At 40.4% G+C, this 20344-nt stretch overlaps 1 protein-coding gene across 2 annotated transcripts in view; it reads left to right on the top strand.

Annotated features, from left to right (window-relative positions):
• Positions 1–7461, top strand: part of khdrbs3 (KH domain containing, RNA binding, signal transduction associated 3) — a 111300-nt gene extending 103839 nt beyond the window's left edge. Inside the window, exons 8-11 of one of the 2 annotated variants that reach the window (XR_011311097.1) lie at positions 1397–1449; positions 3328–3467; positions 5662–5716; positions 7284–7461. Coding sequence is in view for 1 of the 2 variants with exons in the window: in XM_069703382.1 (XP_069559483.1) it covers positions 1397–1449; positions 3328–3419 (145 nt within the window). In the remaining variant the exon portion in view is untranslated. Of the gene's footprint in view, positions 1–1396; positions 1450–3327; positions 4492–5661; positions 5717–7283 lie in introns of those variants that run through there. The other variant, XM_069703382.1, reaches the window with a different exon arrangement.
• The last annotated feature ends 12883 nt before the right edge of the window (positions 7462–20344 follow it).

The raw sequence follows: 20344 nt of genomic DNA, 5'->3' as shown, positions 1-20344 counted from the left end.
GTTTTTTTTTTCTATTTTGGGTGAATTGATTGTTGAACTACTGCTTTCTCAGAATTCAGCCTGTATTAGCAAAGCACCTCATTTCCCCCCACAACAGGCTAACATAGGTTTATTATACTCTATTAGTTTGTATATTTCTAATCATTTTGCCACAAACAATTCAGTGTGCCAGCAAAGCCAGCAAGTTAGCTGGATGACAGATAAGATAACGTGAAGCAACTGCATTATTTAGCAAAACGATAGCATATAGCTTAAAATTGCCCATCAGTAAAAAGTAATGCAATCTTCTGCAACATGAACACTAAATGTTTATTGTAGTATGTAATAGTTAATCACCAAATCATTTCCTTGGATAGTCGTTTGTATCCTCATTAGTGGAGGAAACACCAAGAGGTGCATCAGTGAATCTTTTGGAGCTTATTGAAATAAACAAAGCGGAGTTGATGATTACTAAATGTTTTCACAATGGTACAGCTTGTTTTTGTGAAGCAGACGTTGCTCACTGACAGCAGACTGAACAGCAGGCTGGATTTGTATAAAATTGATTTCCTGGCGAGCTGCTAACTGTGGTGTAATTTGATAAAGGAGTGGACCGGCTCAACCTCCTGGACCTCCGTTTGGCTTTCTGAGATCGTGCCGCAGAAAGCTCCTCTCTTACGGTAACAGGAGTAAAATAGAAATTCGTTACTTCCACTCCGGTGTGTCATTACTGTCACCTCTGTGCCCTCAGCAGTCAGCCGGCGTTGATGTGCTGTGTTGGGTTTTGGACGGTGCTTTCAGCCCTCTAATCTGGAGAGCAGAGAGGTGCTGCTGTCGCTGACAGACTGACTGACAGGCAGGCGGAGAGGACCCAGCTGTGATGGCTGGTGTCGGCTCAGTGGCAGCCTTATGATGAATTGCCTCTCTTGAGTGATAGCGCTGTTACTGAATGATACTGACGCAGGATTGTTCTGTCAGCATCTCACTGGCGACCGCAAATAAAGAAAGAAAGAAATGAGCGAGAAATGAAGCGCTGTGCAACTTGCCTCCCCGTCTTTTTATTTTTCATTAAAGTTGCCACCTCTCATAGATCTCCATATGCAGTGATATGGAACTGGAAGGTTGTGCACAGATACGGTGGAGAAAATTGCCTTGTAGAACCACAAATGTGGCCAAACTTTTGAGTGATTGAACGCTGCCTTCAGTTTGTTTCTTACTTTTATTTCCAGCGCAGTATGAATACCTGAAGAAAAGAAAAAAAAAACACTTCCTTTATCGTAATGAATATGATAATACAAGTAAAAATAAGTTGCATTCAATTCATTTGCTGATAGTTGCAATTTGTTTGATGCAGGATTGTTTTTTTTCGTTCATCTCCAGATTCTAACACTCGCCTGATTGTTCTGTTTGTTTCCAGCTCAGATGACTACTATGAATACGGACACAGCGGGGAGTCCTATGATTCGTACGGTGAGTCGCAGACCTTTTGTCCTCCGGTATTTATAATGTCAACTATCAGAACAATATGTATTTCCATTTCCTGCCTCTGCTGTGCTGGCTTCATGTCGGTTGCCATAGCACCTGGCTAATTGTGTGCTTCTTTGAACACATTCGAAATGATGATGTTTAAAGTGAATGTCCTCAGTTCATTTGGATATTTAGGTGACACCTAAATACCATTATCACTTTTAATGTCATCTGACTAACAGGAAATACCCTTCCCACCCAAAACGAACATGTTGTAAATGTTTGGACACCAAATCCAAATTTTCTTGTGCTGTTTTAACCCATTTTCACAAAATCGTTACGAACAAAACCCTTCCCCACTGACTCGCATAAAGTTTTTCCCAAGTTGTGTCCAAACTCCCACCGCTGGCATTATGCTCAACAGTCCTGTGTCAGCTCCTGACAAGATACAGTAAGAAATGGGCCAAGGTCGTACCTGCTGCAGAGTGCATTCCAATGATAGTGGAGCTAATACGCAGCACTGCACTGCGCAGTTGACCGTGCGGCTGTACAGCTGAAGGTTGATCCGTCTTTTATAAACGCTCGGTATGTGTGGCCTTTGTTTGAACCGGAGAATAAAACGAGTTCGCCATAAACAGTTATTTAGAGTGCGGTTGTGGCGTGAACAGATTTGTTTTCTACAAAGTCTCACTATGTAGGTGCAGATATAGAAGAGGCAGTTTTCAGCACACAGATGTTATAATGAGCTACTTTTTATTCACAGTGATGCATAACTACAGTATGTTAAAAACATGTTTTACATGTCTTGAAGCTATATAACAGATACAGTTGTGATTTTCCTTTGAGACATTTTGTCCTTTTATAATACAGACGGGTACTTATGAGGTGATCCAAGTGTAAAGATGGCAATCATATTTTTTGCATCGTAAAACCAGATCGACGGCCTGCAGTATATATTTTCTTTTTACAGATTTAAAATGTGTTTTTTTTGGAAGTAAGTCGACTCCATTAAAAACGTTCCCAACTTTTTGGACCAAACAAACGGAAGAGCAGCCTCTGCTCATTAGAGCGTTGCCTACCTGCACATCATTTTTTTTCTTTAAATGCTCCCGTGCAGGTCACACAGAGAAGAGGGTGACAGTTCAAAGGAAACAGATAAACAGCATTGATGTGCCTCCTTGTTCTCAAAACACAAGGTTACCTTGGTGTGTTTCTTCAAAGTGACTGTCAGTGGAAGGGTGACAGGTTTAATTAAGGGGTATTGGCTGTGTGCTGCCAACAGAGAGCCAGTACACAGAAAACAAAAAAACAAGCCTTTGTGCGGCTCCGCTCGAGGGGAGTCTCAGCGCTGGCTGAAGATCAGACAAAGGGTGCCATCGATACTGGCACTTTCACATTGACAGTAGTGTGTGTGTGTGTGTGTGTGTGTGTGTGTGTGTGTGTGTGTGTGTGTGTGTGTGTGTGTGTGTGTGTGTGTGTGTGTGTGTGTGTGTGTGTGTGTGTGTGTGTTGGGAGGAGGGGGCGGGGTGGTGGTGCTGATTTGGGCTAATGGTAATTGTGACCTTTATGCTGGGAGCCACTAAACGGGTCCTTTTCAAGTAGCTATTTGATCCTCTCATTCAATTATCGGAGATGAATCCTTCCAGGTGAAAGTCAAGCTTCTTGGTCGGAGTCTCTCCGCTCAGAACGGGGCTTTTGTTTTTACGAGCCACGCCGATGCCACGCACTCCCGAGTGCTCCCGACGTCCTGCAGCACGGAGCGTCTCGACTGTATTTGCATACAGCTTGGAAGACTTACACGGGTTGTTATGGGTGAATGATTAAAGTGCGGTGCCTCTGTAATCACTCCCCATCTGTTTCTTCTCTTGTCTTCCGAATCAGGTCAGGAAGAGTGGGCAAACAATCGCGGCAAGGCTCCGGCAGCACGAACAACCAAGGGAGTGTACAGAGATCAGCCATACTCCAGATATTGAACTGTTTATACAACCCGCACCTGAGTCCTCATGGCTGTTTCAACCCAAGTAATGGATTTTTTATGGACGCTCCCACCTTTTTAGAATTGAAAACTTAAAACCGCAAAATAAATCCAATGAAAGAGTGATAGCGAGACACCGAATGAGACAAAACTGGTTTATGGAATCCCCCTGAATACCAAAACATACTCCCCACTGGGTAACATGTGTCAAGAAATTTAAGCAATCTGTCCTTTCCCAGGAGAAATCGAGTGGACGTTAGGATTAAGAAAGACTCCATAGAACATTAAGTTTCTCTCTCAGCTATGTGATTGTGAAGAATGACATTGAATCAGGCTATTTTACTCGGTAATGATTAGTGAACCACTATAAGCTGTTCGCCTCTACACAGCTACCAGCGCAACGTAATTTATAACCCTCTCTTCTTTAAACCTTCAACTGCGTGGTTGATCACTTTAAATTGTAGTAGCTTAGTTCTAGGAAAGTGCAGTACTGTAGATACATTTTTCTGAAGGGTAATTGGTGAAATTGTGTCCCCCTGTAAATGAAACATTTACAAACTGGAAAAGAGAAAAAGTCATACTGTATACATATTGTATTGCTGTTTCCCTCCTTTTTGTAAAATAATAGGTCGTTAGTGTTAAAGGGCTTATAGAAGCATGGTGTGCAACTGTGGATATTGTCAGCTGTTTTATTCTGAAAAAAAGCCTGTGTAGTTGTGTCCATTGATTATGCCCCCAAACATCCACTTAAACACATCTATAAATAGCTGCGCATACTTTTATGTACACCGAACAACCAGAGCTGCAAAACAGTCCGGGAGCTTTTTCATGTTTGTGATTCTTTTAGATCTAAATAAATAACTTTGATGTCATTTTTTGATTTAAAAACCAGATACTTTTCTGACTTTGAAGGCATAATCATGAGTTCGAAAAAGTTTACGAAATCACACGCTGATGAATTGGCAATCACTTCCATCTGGAGATTTGATCAACTATATTGATTTTGAGCTTATGTAAGCCCTTTAATATTTTCTTCTTTGTTGATGCTGAATAAACATTTTGAAAGAAAACACTTGTGTTGAAGAGAATAATTATGGACTCCTAAAAAGCCTCATAATTTAAACTAACAAACCCAAATGAAAACACTCGATACGTTTGGAATATTTAGGAACCGCGTAGAAGCCTGTAACGACTCAAACTGTGATGATTATTATTATCTTAAAATGAAAAACAGACTAAAACATCATATGGTCCAGCTTAAAATCCCAAGATGGCATTACCAAAAGTACATATAAACAGTGCACGCAGCGGATGGCTGTTTGACCTTGATGATGACCTTGGTAATCTGATAAGAGTGGTTTCCTATTTGTATTTGAGCGCCATGTGATGCATTTCGTAGGAAATCTCTCCGACTGAGATTTAGAGGATTTAGCGATAACGACGTCGCCACTCTTGAAACTCTATCCGTTCTGTTTGCTCACATAATTCAATGTGAAGCGAATGCCGATCACGTCGGGCCGTCATCAGTAAACACACATTAACTTCCTGAGTGTTTACTCTGACAGAAGCGGCCCCGTAGCGACCCCGCCAAAAGCCTCCCCTGACCTCCTCTGGGGGGCCGTGTTCGGTGCGGTGCGGTGCGGGGGGTCGGGCGGGGGATGGAGAGGGTGAGGTGGGGGGAGGGGGAGGGGTTGGAGGGGGGGGGGTGGAAGGTTCTCTTTCTCTCTTCTTGTTTTGCTCTTTCTGTTCTCCTCCGGTCATGTGACCCTCTCCCAGTCCTTTAAAGAGCCTGCCTTTGCCCCGTCCATTAAAGAGACTCTAAATGACCCCCAGCTGACCTCCGCAGAGAGAGGATGGCAGTAGCTGTTTAAAAAGACCTCCGTTCCACAAGGTAAACAACCTGACCCAGTTTAACCTCTCCCCTAACGTAGTTGCTCATAAACCCTCTCTAAACTTTAATGTAACATGTTTTCCTGTCTCTGTAATCTAGACACAAAGCTGGGAATAATTAGATATCTGTAACAAAAAAAAAAACACTGTAAAAAAGTTTGATAAATAGCAGTAATATTTCAACAAACTGTGTAGTGAAATAACTTTATCCTAAGACTTTGATAAAATATATCCTCTGTTACAATAATTGAACCATAAAATATGATGTGTGTTGGCATTTGTTTGTATATTATTAGTGATGAAATATGAACAACTTGCCTGGTCATACTGTTGTTTATATTCCTTTCTAGGTCAAAGTCCCGGCTACACAGGACCTTGCATCCAATTATCTCACTGGTGCTAAAGGTGAGTTTGCTGCATTAAGTGTTAAGTGTTTATGATGCTGTTTTGCATGTAAACATCAAAATAAACTGAAACTATGGGGTCAAATATGGGTCAAAAAGATTGGCAAACCTCAGAGAGTCTTGAATGACTTCAAAGGAGTCCGCAGAAAAAAATGGCAAACAGCCTAATTTTACAGTTCTTTCACTGATTAAAAGGTGTATGTCTCTAATCATCTTTTATTCATGTCATATCATAGTTAATATTTGGGGTCAAATAGGGTTCAGGGTTGAATCTGGTGACTGTTGGGGATTCTTGAAAAGGTACCAAGAGGTTTGCGGAAAAACTGTCAGTAGCTTCAGTTCAGCTTCCTTTCAGTCCTCGTACTGTACTCATACAATATAACCATGCACTTAAATGAGAATACCTTTGATGAATTTATGCATGTAAATGCATCATACAGATTTTACAGAGTCAAATAAGGGTCAAAAATATAAAATGCTTGAAGGCTGGATCTGGTGACTCTTAGTATTCTACTTAATTTAACAGTTCTTTCAATTATCAAAAAGTACATGGAATGTGTCTGGTATGATTTTGACCATGTGAACATGATAATATACAGAAACTCAAACGGGTCAAATTTAAAATGTTTTGATCTTGAAAGGCGGATACGTCAAAAGATTCCAAGAAAAAATGAAAGTGTTCTTTTGGACATTCAGTGATGCTGTATAAAGTATAAATATATAATTGGTATTGATCTAAACAGTGCCATATAACCAGTTAAATAAGGCTCATAACATGACTAAAAACATAATAATATTCTAACCTATGGCCTAAGACCTAACCTAAGACGGTCAAGAATATTTTGAATATGGATACTTTTCCAAATTCATAAAACGTCTACAGAAAAACGAAGAATAGTTAATGTATCTATCTTAACCATGCAATTCAAGCACTTTATGTGGGTTGGGTTAAGGTTAGTAACAGTCATAACAAAAGAAATCCTCCCGGATGAGGGTGTGACCCGCAGAGAAATTGTCAAATGATGGTCCCGAACCGTTTGAGTGTCTATTTAAAAACCTTTAAGAAGTACAAAATGAAAAATTCTGCGGAGGACACAGTGTTATCATGACATCAAATATTAATGTGACTTTGAGGCAACTTAATGCTCTCTTGATGGATGTTTAACGATAAAAATATTTTTCCGGAACGCTCGAAATCCTCCAGAATTGAATCTAGTTCGACCCTCAGCTCCGCCGTTAGACCCTCCGTCAGTCCTCTCAGGGGATTTCCTGTCCTGCCAGACTCGCTGCCTCTCTTTGTACCTATGCAATTAGTGTGTAAGAACACTCTGTGTCATCTGACCCACAACGGGGTCCCTGTAGCTGCATTTTGAAAATGGCACTCTGTCCTTGTATTAAGTGAAGAAACGTGATGCCGGACTAATTGCATCCGCCGAAAACTTCTGCAATACAAAGAATGTGTCAAAGGAGAGCACTGGAAAAAAAAAATCCTTCTTGCTTTTCTTTTCTATTATTTTTATTAAACCTCATATTGTACTTCTCTTTCTTCTTCCCTTCCTTATTAATAGACTTGATGAACCACACACCATGAACTTGGGTCTCAACATTAAAGCCCACATGAAGTCAGACTGTCCAGCTTCAGTCAGGATTCCCCCCCTCGGCGGTGGATTTTCACAGTCTGGACTGAGGTGAATCCTGCAGTGGATGAGATGGAGTGACCTGTTGAGATGCAGAAACCAGGGAGGGTTGAGGGGTTTGGAGGGAAGGAGGAAGGGAAGGGAAGTGAAGGGGGAGGAAGGGAGGGGGGGGGGGTAATGCATTTATCACACATCATCATTCTTCGGAGAAAAGGAAGAAGGGGGAGGAGACCCGTGAGGCAAATGGAGTTCCTCATCCTCTGGGATGACGATCTGTCGGGGAGAATATTTCCTTCAGAGCTCCTCTGCCTCTGTATACATTTTACATACACACAGGAGTGCTCTGAACTGACTGTGAACCTGACCGGCATTTTTTTTCTTGATTCCAACTGTTATTGGAGGGGATGTGTGTCTCCCTCTCGCATTAGATGTGAGTCGTCACCTCGGTGGAAGGAATGGTAAATAATGCAATATGCTAAGGGAAGGACTCTATAATTCTAGCAAAGACACTTTTATTCTCCAATTGTTGTGCTCATTAACCTATATAGAATCCGACCCAGTGAATAAAGAATTCACCGAGTGCCTTATTGTTGCTTTATAATGACAGTTTTTTGATGTTAAGTCCCCTTGCCGGAGTTAAAATGTGGGACAGCACGGAGAGAAAAGGTTGCTATTTCTTCTTCTTTTATGCTGTTTTTTTTTCTTTTTTTCTGTGTGCATCACTGCGATGCTGGAAAAACACCACCCGGCCTCGCACACGAATACAGTCGACTCCAGATGTATTGCTTAATCAGAATCGACTTCGGTGGATATTACAATTCCAAAATAGCTTTCTATCGGATGGAGAGCTTCATTCTGTCTTGTGCATAAGTCCAGATAGGCTGATCCGTATTCCACACAGTCGCATGTCCTCGGTGGCAGACAATAGTTTTCCATTAGAGGAAGTGATTCTCTCCGGAGCCTCGGGCCAAGCCTCAGACAATAACACGGCGACCTAAAGCTCGCGTCTCGGGCTCCCGGAGTCAACTCTCATCACCTCCGGGGGCTGATTCCCACTATGAAGTGGCTTAAAGCGACAGGCTTATCTGGAGTGAGCTTGTCTGAGTTAATAAAGTAAGAGCAGCTTATTTGATTAAGAATGCATTTAAGGGAGGGGGGGCTAAAACTGACAGGGGGGATCTGTCACAGGGAGACAAGTCCATTTCAACAGTAGAATACAAATCGATGGGTCGTGAACATTGGGACCACTGAGAGATCTGCAGCAAAACCAGAAATACTAGTTTAAAGGCCACCAGAACCTGTTTTCTGAATCAGCTTCTTCCTGCGAGTGACTCGGTCCTACGTGAACTCACTAACATGCACCTCAGGTCAGGTTATCTGGCGCCGCGGTCGTGGCAGCCTGCTGCAGCATCTCCCCCCTGGGAGCCCCCTGCTGTAGTGAAGACATTTCCCCTCGGGGATTAATAAAGTGTATAAAATCTAAAAAAAAAAAATCTATGTGTCTGCCAACAGTACAACAGTTCCCATTATTTCCAATAAAATATTTCCGTATTTGTCTTTATGTAATTTGTTACCGATTTAAAGTGGGCGGAGCTTACAACAAAATGTGTGTTTTTGTGTACCAATCAGAACAGCAACATTTGAATCAAAATATGAACTATGGGGTCGTTTGTATATGTTGTCAGGACTGTTAATCAAATGTGATGAAAGCACGCTGTCCTAGATACAGTTAGCTTAGCATAAAGATGTAAATAGAGAGAAATGGCTAACCTTGCTCTGTTCAACATGTCTGCCTCCAGCACATTGAAAGCTTGTTAATAGATATGTTACATCTGGTTTATCTAAAGCAAAAAAAAAAAAATCAGGTGGGTTTTTGAGTGGGACTGTTTTTTGGACCAGGAACATCGTATAGAATCCTCTGGTTGTTTGTGAACTGGTTGAATCATTGTTTTTTAAATTCACTTTCTTTAAAAGTGTTGGTTGCTTGATTCTGCCATTTGTGAACAGAGCGAGCTGCGAGCTGCTCACCCTGTTTACATTTCTTCTGCTAAACTAAGCTAAGCGATCCAGCTGCTGTTTCTGCTTCCATAATGACCTTTCAGACATGAGATCTACTCATGGAACTCACAACAAGAAAGTAAATATCATCAAAATGTCAAACCATACCTTTTTTGTTTGCTTAGTTTTTTAATTTAGTTTTTTTTTTTTATTTTTTTTTATCTTAAATATGCTGTGATTTGAAAACAAGGTTTGGGGGCTACTTTGTGTGTAGGGTCTTTTTTTAAGTGTTTCTCATACTCCAACTATGACAGAGTATTAGGGCTACATTAAAGGGATTTTTTTTTTTTTTTTTAATTTTGCTGTTGAGAAAGTCAATGTTTAGTGACAGGCATACATTTCCACTTTATAAAATGGTATTTTAACTTTATTCTGAAAATGTTTGACTTCATTCTTGACATTTCCACTTCATTCTGAAAATGTAAAATTAAAAACATTATCCTCCACTTATGTTGTTTTCCTTAAAGTGGCCCCAAGACTCAAAACGTATTCGTATTCTAATGGTATCCATTTTATTTATTTGTTTGCAGGAAAGTGAAACAACAGCCTGTTCTATTCAGTGTCTCCACAGTGTCATTTTTTAACAACCACAAGGCGGCACCAAAGAGAGAAATTATGCAGCTCTACATATAGCGGCTTTAATTACAATAAGTTAAAAACAAATAGAAGTAGAGACTGTATATGGAAGATGTAGGGACGAGCACCAGCCTCACTTTCACCCTAAATACTGTTTAACTAAGTCATGGCTGTTTTAGCTGAGAAAAAAAAAAAAATCAAAAAAGTGGAGTCTGTTTGATTCTGTGATGTGTGCTCATCCACTAGTATTCCTCTTAATCATGTTCTGGATCTAAAGTGGCCGCATCCTGCCGTTTGTCCTGTAATTAACTGGAGGGCTCTTAATCTTCCTGAGATTAAAAGACCCTGATCAATGTTTGAAGTGTCCCTGTGTCTCCTTCGGAAGCGAGTGCTAATGTGACCACGGGTCAGTGTGTGTCGCCTGCTAAGTGGAAGCTCGGATTGAGAAGGATCGATCATTACAAGACTCAAGAGTCAACCTGGGCAAAGAATAGCAAAAACACAGGGAACGAGAATCTTTCCAATTTACACTGTACTCAACAAATATTTCATTATTTTTCTGGGAAATATGCTTCTTTATTTTTCTCATAATTAACAGTCTAGTCAAAGCTTAGACAAAAATGTACAAAGAACAGCATATGGAATAAAAGCACAGGGAGCATAATAGACAGAAAAACACGTTAGAGAAATGAAAAACAAGACAAATGAGTCATGGGTAGACGAAGGCTCCGAAAAACAGAAGGTGAATACAAGGTGAGCAAATACCAATAATGAAAGAAATTCTCATTAAACATGCAAATTCTATGTGAAGCACAAAAACACGTGTGCAATATCAATATATGTACTTGTATAATGTGCATATTGTACTTTATGTTTTGTTTCTTCTGAATGCGCTCATACATTAGACGCATTCCTAGTCGGTAAAAACGTGTTTAGATCTACTCACTGGTAGTAAAGTTGATCTTGTTGATAAAAAAAAAAAAAAAAAGACCGATAAATATACTTTTGTTTTGCACTTTGATACCAAACTTCAAAGCCGGTCGGGAGACAAATCATAAGAGCAATCCCAATGTCACAACTGTTGAGGACTGACACACTTTAACCAAGTTGGCACTAAATATAGTTTTATTCCTCCTCTGCTCGTGATGACTTCTGGCAGCTGGCATGTTTTTTGTTTCTAACTTCAAAACCCCCTTGCCACTGCAGGCGTATTATTTACCTTGATACACCCTTGAAATAATAGTTGCAGATCAAATGAGTTTGTGTAGAAACGGCTGTCTCAGTCTCCAACCTTTTAAATATTGTATGTTCCCCTCCGCCGCTACCTTGGAAACATCTCTCTCCTCATGTAAATGCCGCTGTTCTTTATTCTTTGGGCTCTCGCCCTCCCATCTCTTTTCTGCTTCCATCCTTCGGGCCGTTCCACTTTGAAGTTGATTCTCAGCTGTGTGAAATTTTAGATTAGAGTCCATCTGTTCATGCCCCCCCCCCCCCGCCCCCCAATCAAATACGTACTCAGATATAAACAAAAACAGGCCACGAAAGGCAGTCATTGTTTTTTTTTTAATAGTCAAAGGCAGCCATAATATGACTGAGGCACAAATCAGAAGATGCCAGTTGAGCGAGTGCTTTCAGCCTCGGTTGGCTGACACAGAGCACTGCAGAGAATAAATATGCCATCTAATTTGTATTTATTCATCAGCGCAGATTAAAAAAAAGGAGGAAGGCTTTTCCGACTGGACTCTTTTCAGAGCTTTTGCTCAGCAGGTCCTCTGGACCCATAAAGTTACATCTTGCGTGTGTTTGTAGATCTCAGGTGAGAGCAGTAGAAACATACGATCCCTTACATAGAAAACACACAGTGCAAACACATGTGCAAAAACATGTGACCACATGACCAAATGTGACTGTGCACATAGTTAACTTAACATGTGAAACATGTTGAAATCACATGTGACATAAAGTGCACATGGGAAAACTATTTTGCCCATGTGATACATGGAACACTTTCATGGTCTAATGTGTGAATGTATATTCTCATGTGAAATATATATATATATATATATATATAAAAGTGGATATAGCTTTCAGGTCTGAAAAATTGGGCAGATTTATCTTGTTTGAGTAAACTGTAAAAAGTGTAAAAGTGATACATCGCGGTGTTACAGGCGGTTGTGTGGACTAGTTTCTGGCTGGCTGCTGTGCGTTATCCACAGACTGGATGTAAAAGTGGACGTAGCCTCCAGATCTCAAAGTGAGGTCAATAAAGTGCCTTAAACTGTAATACCACTGAGTTCCACCAGAGTATGGCTCCAAAAAGCCTCCAGCTCCGTAGACTCCTATTCAGCTCGTCTCATGAAATTCAAAGTCAACACATTTTTTCCGCATGCATTATCTTGATGTTGTTAGCTAAAGTCACTCCTTCTCATTAGTTTTCTGGCGGTCTGAAAATAATCCCGTCATTAATTGGAAAATAGACCTCAAAAGGCAGTGTTTTGGGGGGGGTCGTGTCTGTTTGATGGACAGGCCTGTGCTGCAGTCAGGTCTCCGTTATCGGTGGGCGGGACTTAGTATCGTCAGGTTTCCCATCAGATCACGTCAGCTCCACCGCTCCCTCCCTCCTTCCCCCAGCTCGTCCAGATATGGTCACTTCTGACTCCAAATCGCTCCGAACTAGCAAGATGGCGCCGGCCAATCGAGGCTTCATAGCGGCCGTTCACAAACCGATGGGCGACGTCACTGCTGGTTGCCGATTGTGTGAAACACGTCATTTAAAACCCATGGGATTACCTTTGAAAATCGATGCTGTTATACAATGTATGGGAAACCCAGTTATATTGCCACGTGAAACTCTATGTGATTCTATGTAAAAACCTATCAGAAAAAAAATCACCGAAGGGATAACGTATCCCCCCAGTAAAACTAGCATGAGGCCGAGGCGGCACCGGTCAGCCCGCTAAATAAACTCCCACCTCTCCTGTATTGTCCGTTTTTCCTACCAGCTGCAGCAGTGGGGGAGATCCCGCTGTAAACCACCAGCACTGCAGCAGAGCTACGGGATTAAAACAATTGTTTATGCTTTCAGTGCATATGGAGGTGCATATACGCAATATAAGCAGACAGAATGAAATAACACAGAAATGATGCTATCATATTGCCAGCTCCATATAAATAGACTCGCAGGAGTATAAGAGGTTATTGCAAAGGCACAATCATGAGGAAAAGTTAGAAGCCCATCACCTATATTGTTTACCTTAACACCTATTTCCACTCATGAAAGGCTGACCTTCTAAATGACATTTGCCTCCTGTTAGGATGAGCGTGTTTGGCATTTCCAAATTCAGTCCGTATTCAGCCACGACACCTTAAGCTCTTTCCAGAGAAACGGTAGATAACGGTGGAAATTGCCTTTTCAATCTAAAACTGAAAGCTCGTATTGTAAAGGAAAAGTCTGATTGGGTTTCACAACACATTAACACCAAGTGTTTTAATGTGTGTGGTTCATTAGCCTCGGTGAAATATTGTAATTAAGAAATTAGAGTCCACATACTCTTGCTACTTACACTGTGTGCTGAGGTGCAACAACATCGGCTTAATGACAGAGTGCAAGTGTGCAGTGATGTTCTTTATAGCTACTTATTACATATAGTAAAACTCTAGAGTGAGTATATAACTGCAGCTCTCGCTTCAACTGCCAAAAGTACAATATGATGCTCCTCAGTTAGGTCTAAGGTGATTAAAACTTGGTACAAGTAGTTCAATGTGAGCCTAGGAGCTGATTACCAGCTCCGGAGGTCGAGCTCCGCCTCTCCACGGAGCCCCTGAACCCCACATCGCTCCTTCCTGCCTTGCAGAGCAGCGTGTGGATGGGCTATAAAATGCCTTTTCAATCTAAAACTGAGCGCTGCACATTCACAATTTAGCCTGTGTTTTACTCCAAATGCACGACTGTACCGTATAATGAGAAGAACAGCAGAAGAACTGGCCTCATTTCTAATGGAGTCACCATTTATGAAGGCTCTGTAAGTCATGAATAATTTCTTTAGTAATGAATAAATAAATCATGTACTATTACCTTATATATTAGTGATAAGCCGTTGGAAGAAAAAAAACTTTGGTGTGCCAGGTTGTATAATAAATACCTTTGACAGTTTTTTCATGGAACCTAATTTCTCTGCAAAATTACCAAAATCCATTTATTAATCTTGTTTTTTAGAGAAACAGAACATGTAACACAACACAAGCTACAAGCAGGCGCTATACAGAGAAGAGGGGAGTGACACATATACTGAAGGCTGAAATGCCCCTCACTGGTTTCAGTCTAATGAGGATGCTTATTCCTTAGTGATACAGATAAAATACCATTAGTAATCCAAGAGAAGTAATCCTGTGGACATGCAATTAGTGGACGTCAGACCTAAATAGTAAACAGCATCACTGAGAAATAACAGACAGTTCTACTAATATGAACAAATGTTTAGAATAGAGTTTAATTACGACTTTGCAAATGAAGTCAAAATTTAGGTAACAAAGTCAAAATTAATTAAGATTAAAGTCAAACTTTTGATAATAAATTCACCTACAGTAATAAACTTTGCGCAAATGCTTCTCATTAAATTGATGAAATTGTACTTCTAAATGGGTTTTAGTAACATGGTGATTATTTCTCTTTTATGCCATAAACACAATGCGGTAATAAACATTAGGACTTTTTTTTTTTTAGGTTGTGCCAAAAAATTGCATCTGTTCAGAAAGATAAAGCACACGAACGTGGAAGAAACAGTTGCATTTTTGAGCAAACTTCAAGAGACAAATGCAGGTGTATCAATGGTTACACCTGGACACAATACAGAGAGGCTATGTTTTGTCCTTTTTCCATCCCTCTGTCAGCACCGAGTCATACTGGGCATCCTCCCAAGCACGCAATGGATGTGATGAACTAGTCTGCTGTTTCTTTTATGGTCGTCCTTTGATCTGTAGGCTTCGAACCAAACAATGTAGTGTACAATAAGATTCTGTATAATAATTCCAGATAAATAATCATTTGGACACAGTCCACAGCTGTCACACTTAAATACTAATCAGAGTCTCTACGAGCAACAACCGACATTTCTACTAATATCACCTTTACCCATCCATTTGACCTAATTGATTAGCCCGTTGTGTGTCCTTGAGACGCTCTGCCACAGCCAGCGATTGAATTTCCTCCTTTTTTTTTTTTTTTCATTAAATGTTATTGAGCCTGTTTGGCACAATAGCAGACAGGTGCAATGTATATTGTTAAAGTCACATTTCAGTGCAAAATCTGGCGAATAAGCTAAGCTTTTGCTTTCACAGCTATCTGGTATATACAGTATACAGATAAAGTGAAACGGATTTGATGGCAGCAGCTCCAGCCGTAGAGGGAGAGGAGCAGGAAGCCGGGTTGCATGAGGTACAGAGAGCTGAAGATGTTCCCCCGAGTAGTAGAAGACAAGTGATCAGTAGGAGAAGTCAAATACTGTAACTAGCTTTGTGTTAAGGTCGGCCCATTTATCACTCAGAATAGCTATGAAATACTACATTAATCAACACAAACTGTGTCATAATGCATCATTTGAACCAAACCTTCGGCATATTATTTTTAGCACCGCTGAAGAAAAGATGACATTATGATCGCATTGGATATATGAAGCTGTGCTCGTGTGGCATCTTAAAACGCCATTCGTTTCAAAGGATTTCATCTCTTCAAATGTGTTTACTCAGTAGGAGAATATATTGATGTTAAATTACAATGAAAGAAATACATCCCCGTTGTGATACCACACTGATATACCGGCTGGTGTCGAACTCTTTATAATAAAAGATAGGGCTGATATAGAAACCTGCCAGGAATCGCATTGTGATGAAGGCTTTTATTTTACCAATACTATTATTTTCTCGATTCATTGAATAATCACTGGGTTTATGAAATGTCCATCCCAGCTTGTCCAGCAAGTCCGAGGTGATTTCTTTAAGGTTGAACCCTCCAAACCCCAAAGGTTTTCAGGTATTACAAAAATCCTCAAAAAAAACATGCCATGAAAAAGTCAAAAATATCATAAATTACATACAATAGCATGTAGTCCAAAATTACCAGAAAATCTCATGGTACAGCATGTGGTCCAAAATGATCAAAATATACTATAATATAGTATGTTTCAAATACACTTTGGAAACAGTTTATATTAAATGCTCACTCTGGCAGAGTACCAGGCACATCGTATGTGTAAAGTATTATGCTTTTATTATTTATAATAATGAATATTATTATTTAACATGTTCTAATAGTAATTGTTTTCTCTCGATGTTGGGGGGAGGGGGGGGCGGTGCTCCGGTGCCCTGTCTTAACAAATCCCCACTGTCTGTTTCATAACTGTCTCTTCCATATACAATAAGAACATTATATATTATATGTAAATTAGGTAGTTAAAAGAAGAATAGTAATAGTGGATTCCTTTACAGGTATTTGTACCAGCTTCTTCACAAAGACAGCTGCAGACTGGAAGAAATCGTATTGACTTCATTCATATAAATTAAGATAAAGCTTTAGCACAGATTTATTACCAACTGTTAAACTGATTGGTTACAACATATAAACATGTTAGAAAGTGGTAGGAGAAGAACTGCCGACATGTCTGTGGAGCAGCAGGCAGTGATTTTGTCTCAGGTCGTGGGACGGACCGTGGGCAGCCGTCTGATCACGTCTTGGCGTCAGCGTTACATCAGCGCAGGATGAGATGATGAAACTGTTTTCTCCGCTCCCACAGACGCAGAGACGGACCTCCTGACCTCTGGGATTGTCCGTCTCTGCGACCTTTCTTTTCCCCGACAGCGTAACAGAGGATTTCATGTGCTTTCATCCTCTGCTTCAGACTGACCTCTTCATTCTTTCCCATATCCATTTTTATTGTCATTCTCCTTTTGTACTTCAGTCTGATATGGCTGCTTACATAGTTCCATAGCAGAGAGAGTGATGTAACTATTCTACACTCCTGCTCTGCAACATCACAGGGTGTATTTGTACTTATTTGTACTTCTTACGTTTTGCACTACATTTAATTTACAATCACAGTTCATAAAATATGACAATTTAATTATGAATGAACTACCATACAATAATTACGTGGTAAAATTAGCCCCTTTTATTTGTTATGGCCCCTTAAAGGTGCCCTGTGGACTTTTCTTGTAAACATGTTTCTCAGAAAAAACGTGTTGTGTGAATGCTTAAATCTACTAAATGTGCTAAATTCATTTCCCTCCTCATAAAACATTTACAAAGAGAACTTCTTGAACATTTTGAAACCTGGACTAGAGAGTCTTCGCCTTTCCTGCCTTTGCTGGAGTATGGTTGTATTTTTCGGTGCTTTATTGCCCCCTGTGGCTCAATGGGGTCGTGTGGAAAATATTGGGAGGATCATTTCACATTACCCAACAAAAAAAAACAAAAACGAGGCCCGGCTGTTTTCTTGAGACAAACGACAGCATTAGTTATTTCAGCAAATGCTCCAAAACAGCTTTTAATGTTAACATTAGCCTCAAGTGCTTTTAAGTGCAACACGCCTGATGGCCACTGGAGCCCTGCGACAACAAAAACCCATTTGATTCTCAGTCAATCAATATTTTTTTTAAGCGTAGTCATAATTGCTCCACTGATTGTGTGTTCTTAATAATGATACCTGCCATGTTAGCATTACGGAGCGAAAGGAGTGAACATTAGGCAAGGCAAGTTTATTTGTACAGGAAAAAAATAAAAACGTAAACATAAAAGGCATCAAATCAAAATGTGAAAGTAACATTAGACACAAGATGGAATTTGTTGTTCTGAGTCTGTACCCTCATGGTTGTAGTGCACTTGTTGTCAGTCGCTTTGGATAAAAGCGTCAGCTAAATGAAATGTAATGTAATGTAAAATTTAAAAAAAAAAAAAAGTGGAAATAGGTTTGGAACCACTGTATGTAAAAGTGGACGTAGCTTCCGGCTCTGAAAAGTGAGTCAAAGTGTCATAAAGTGTAATACCACTGAGGGCCACTAGAGGTTGGCTCCAAAAAGCTTCTGGCACCAAAGACTCCCATTCAACTTTTCTCATGAAATACAAGGTCAATAATTTTTTTTACACAAGTCATAATGGTGTCATTTGCTGAAGTCATTCATTCTTATTAGTGTTCTGATGTTACATCTTAAAATAAGCCATCATTAATTAGATATTAGGCCTCATGAATCAGTATGTTTGGGGGGGCTTGTCTGTTTGATTGACAGGCCTGTGGTGCAGTCAGGTTTCCACTATCGGTGGGCGGGCGTAGTGTCCTCGGGTTCCCAATCAGATTGAGTCAGATCCACCGCTAGCTCCTCCCCAGCGCGACCAAATACGGTCCCTTCTGGATCCAAAATAACAAGATATCGATGGCTGAAAAACCAAACTCGAGGCTTCAGAATGACAATTCACAAACCAGTGAGTGATGTCGCGGATGGTTACCGCTTGAACAGGAATAATAAGCCAATATATGATACACATCTGGCTTCCCACACACATACAGAGCCGGTTGTGTCTATCAGCAGCTTCAATACTCTGTCTCTGTCTGCACAGGATGGCTTTAAGGCGGTTTGCGCATTGATAGGTGGGTGTTTTGCCCTTGTGGCATCCTTAAGTTGCTGCTTACTTTTTTCTCCGTGTTTGCACAAAAGAGAAATATTTCTTGCAGACGTTTGCATGGAGCTAACATTTACACACCGATATTAAGGATATTCTGTGGAACCCTCGCATATCTTTGCATATTTCAGAAATACCTGAATACTCACATCTCATGAAGGATGTATTTTATGGGCTGCATATATTTGTTTCAATTACATGTGAACCTTCAAAACCGCGAAGGATGGTCTCTTTATTACGTGCCAATTAATAGTCACACCGCCTGGGCTTTATGTTTCCTTTACCTTCACAGTCATAAAATCCCCGTGGATGAAGGAATCTCATGTGACTGCTCATCCTGAGAGATCATTGCATGTTACGGTGGGTCAGATTTAGGGCAAATACAATGAGGTAATTTAGGTTTAGATTTAATTAAATGGCTCCATTTAATGTGGCTGAGAGCCATCTGGATGGTCAGGGTGGCTTCCGTCTGTGGGAGGGCTGAGATGACATTAATCAGCAATAAGAAAGCCTTCACCCCCTTCCTTCTCGCTTCTAGAAACAACTTTTTGATGTTAATTTGTCACATAGCTGTGCGCACACACATCCGTGGGGAATATTATACCGGTGCCTCCCCCTCCACTGTTCTACAGCCGTCCCTATTTAATAAATCACTTGGGGAAAAATATCTCATCTCTGGGGCATCTCAGACAAGAAATCCTCCCCTGGAGTTCCAGCGGGGTCACGTTCATATAAGAGCTGGCGAAAAAAAGAATTTGCATTTTTTTGTCTTTAGCCAAGCAATTCTTCACAGGGAACAAAACCGGGCTTCTTCAAATGACTTCCCCTAACGATACACAAGGGTGCTCTCTGTTTTTACTGTCTTTGTTGAAGCACAACTCTATCCTAATTTCAGCTTTGGTTGTGTGTTTTTTTCCCCCCTAGCCGTTTGTTTGTTGGCCACTGTGACAGCTCTTACTTTCATGCCCGTGGAGTGAAGCCATCTTTAATTTGTCCACATGTCTTAAGCGTATTCCCTCTTAAGCAGTTCATAGGAGCAGAGAAAACAAATGGAAACTTCATTCATCACTGTGAAGGAGAAGCACAAGCGAATTTTTAAAACTGATTCTACAATCTCACATTTTAAAAGAAGCTCATGTTGTGATTGAAGAGCATCACGGGAGATGAGACAGAGAGGGACAGCTGGCTTTTTCTTCATTTTCCTCTGGTATTTGCAATTTCTTTACCAAAACAAACTCCAAAACTCATCCAAAGCCCAACATTCTTTGTGGTTGCTTGTGGTACCGGTCCAATCAATAGCAAGACTTCGGCCCTTTTCAGATATGCTCCTTGTTTACGAAAATGCAATAGCAATGTAGCTCAGAATCATTGTTGCAATCTGTACAGCAGTTTCAACCTGACACAGGTCATAACTAAATGTTGTCAGACATAGGTTGAATACACACAAAGAAAATGACTTGTATCACTTTGCTAAAAAAAAGAAAAGAAAATCGGAACCATGAATCAGCGTCAGTGATCTCATGCCAGATCAACTCTGGTGAAAGAAAAACAAAAACAAATAAAGATCTTCATTAACTGGCTCTAAGAAATCTGGTAAACATGCTTATTCATTTGTTTTTATATTTTGGGTCAATGTATTTATGCCTTTATTACAGATTATAAAGAGATGACAGGACAGATTAGCCTCTCT

Source organism: Brachyistius frenatus, unplaced genomic scaffold (genome assembly GCF_029030835.1).
Source record: "Brachyistius frenatus isolate BFR_SWC_R1_liver_20210118 unplaced genomic scaffold, ASM2903083v1 Contig_46, whole genome shotgun sequence".
Taxonomy (NCBI): domain Eukaryota; kingdom Metazoa; phylum Chordata; class Actinopteri; family Embiotocidae; genus Brachyistius; species Brachyistius frenatus.
This window is presented reverse-complemented; position numbering and strand designations above follow the sequence as displayed.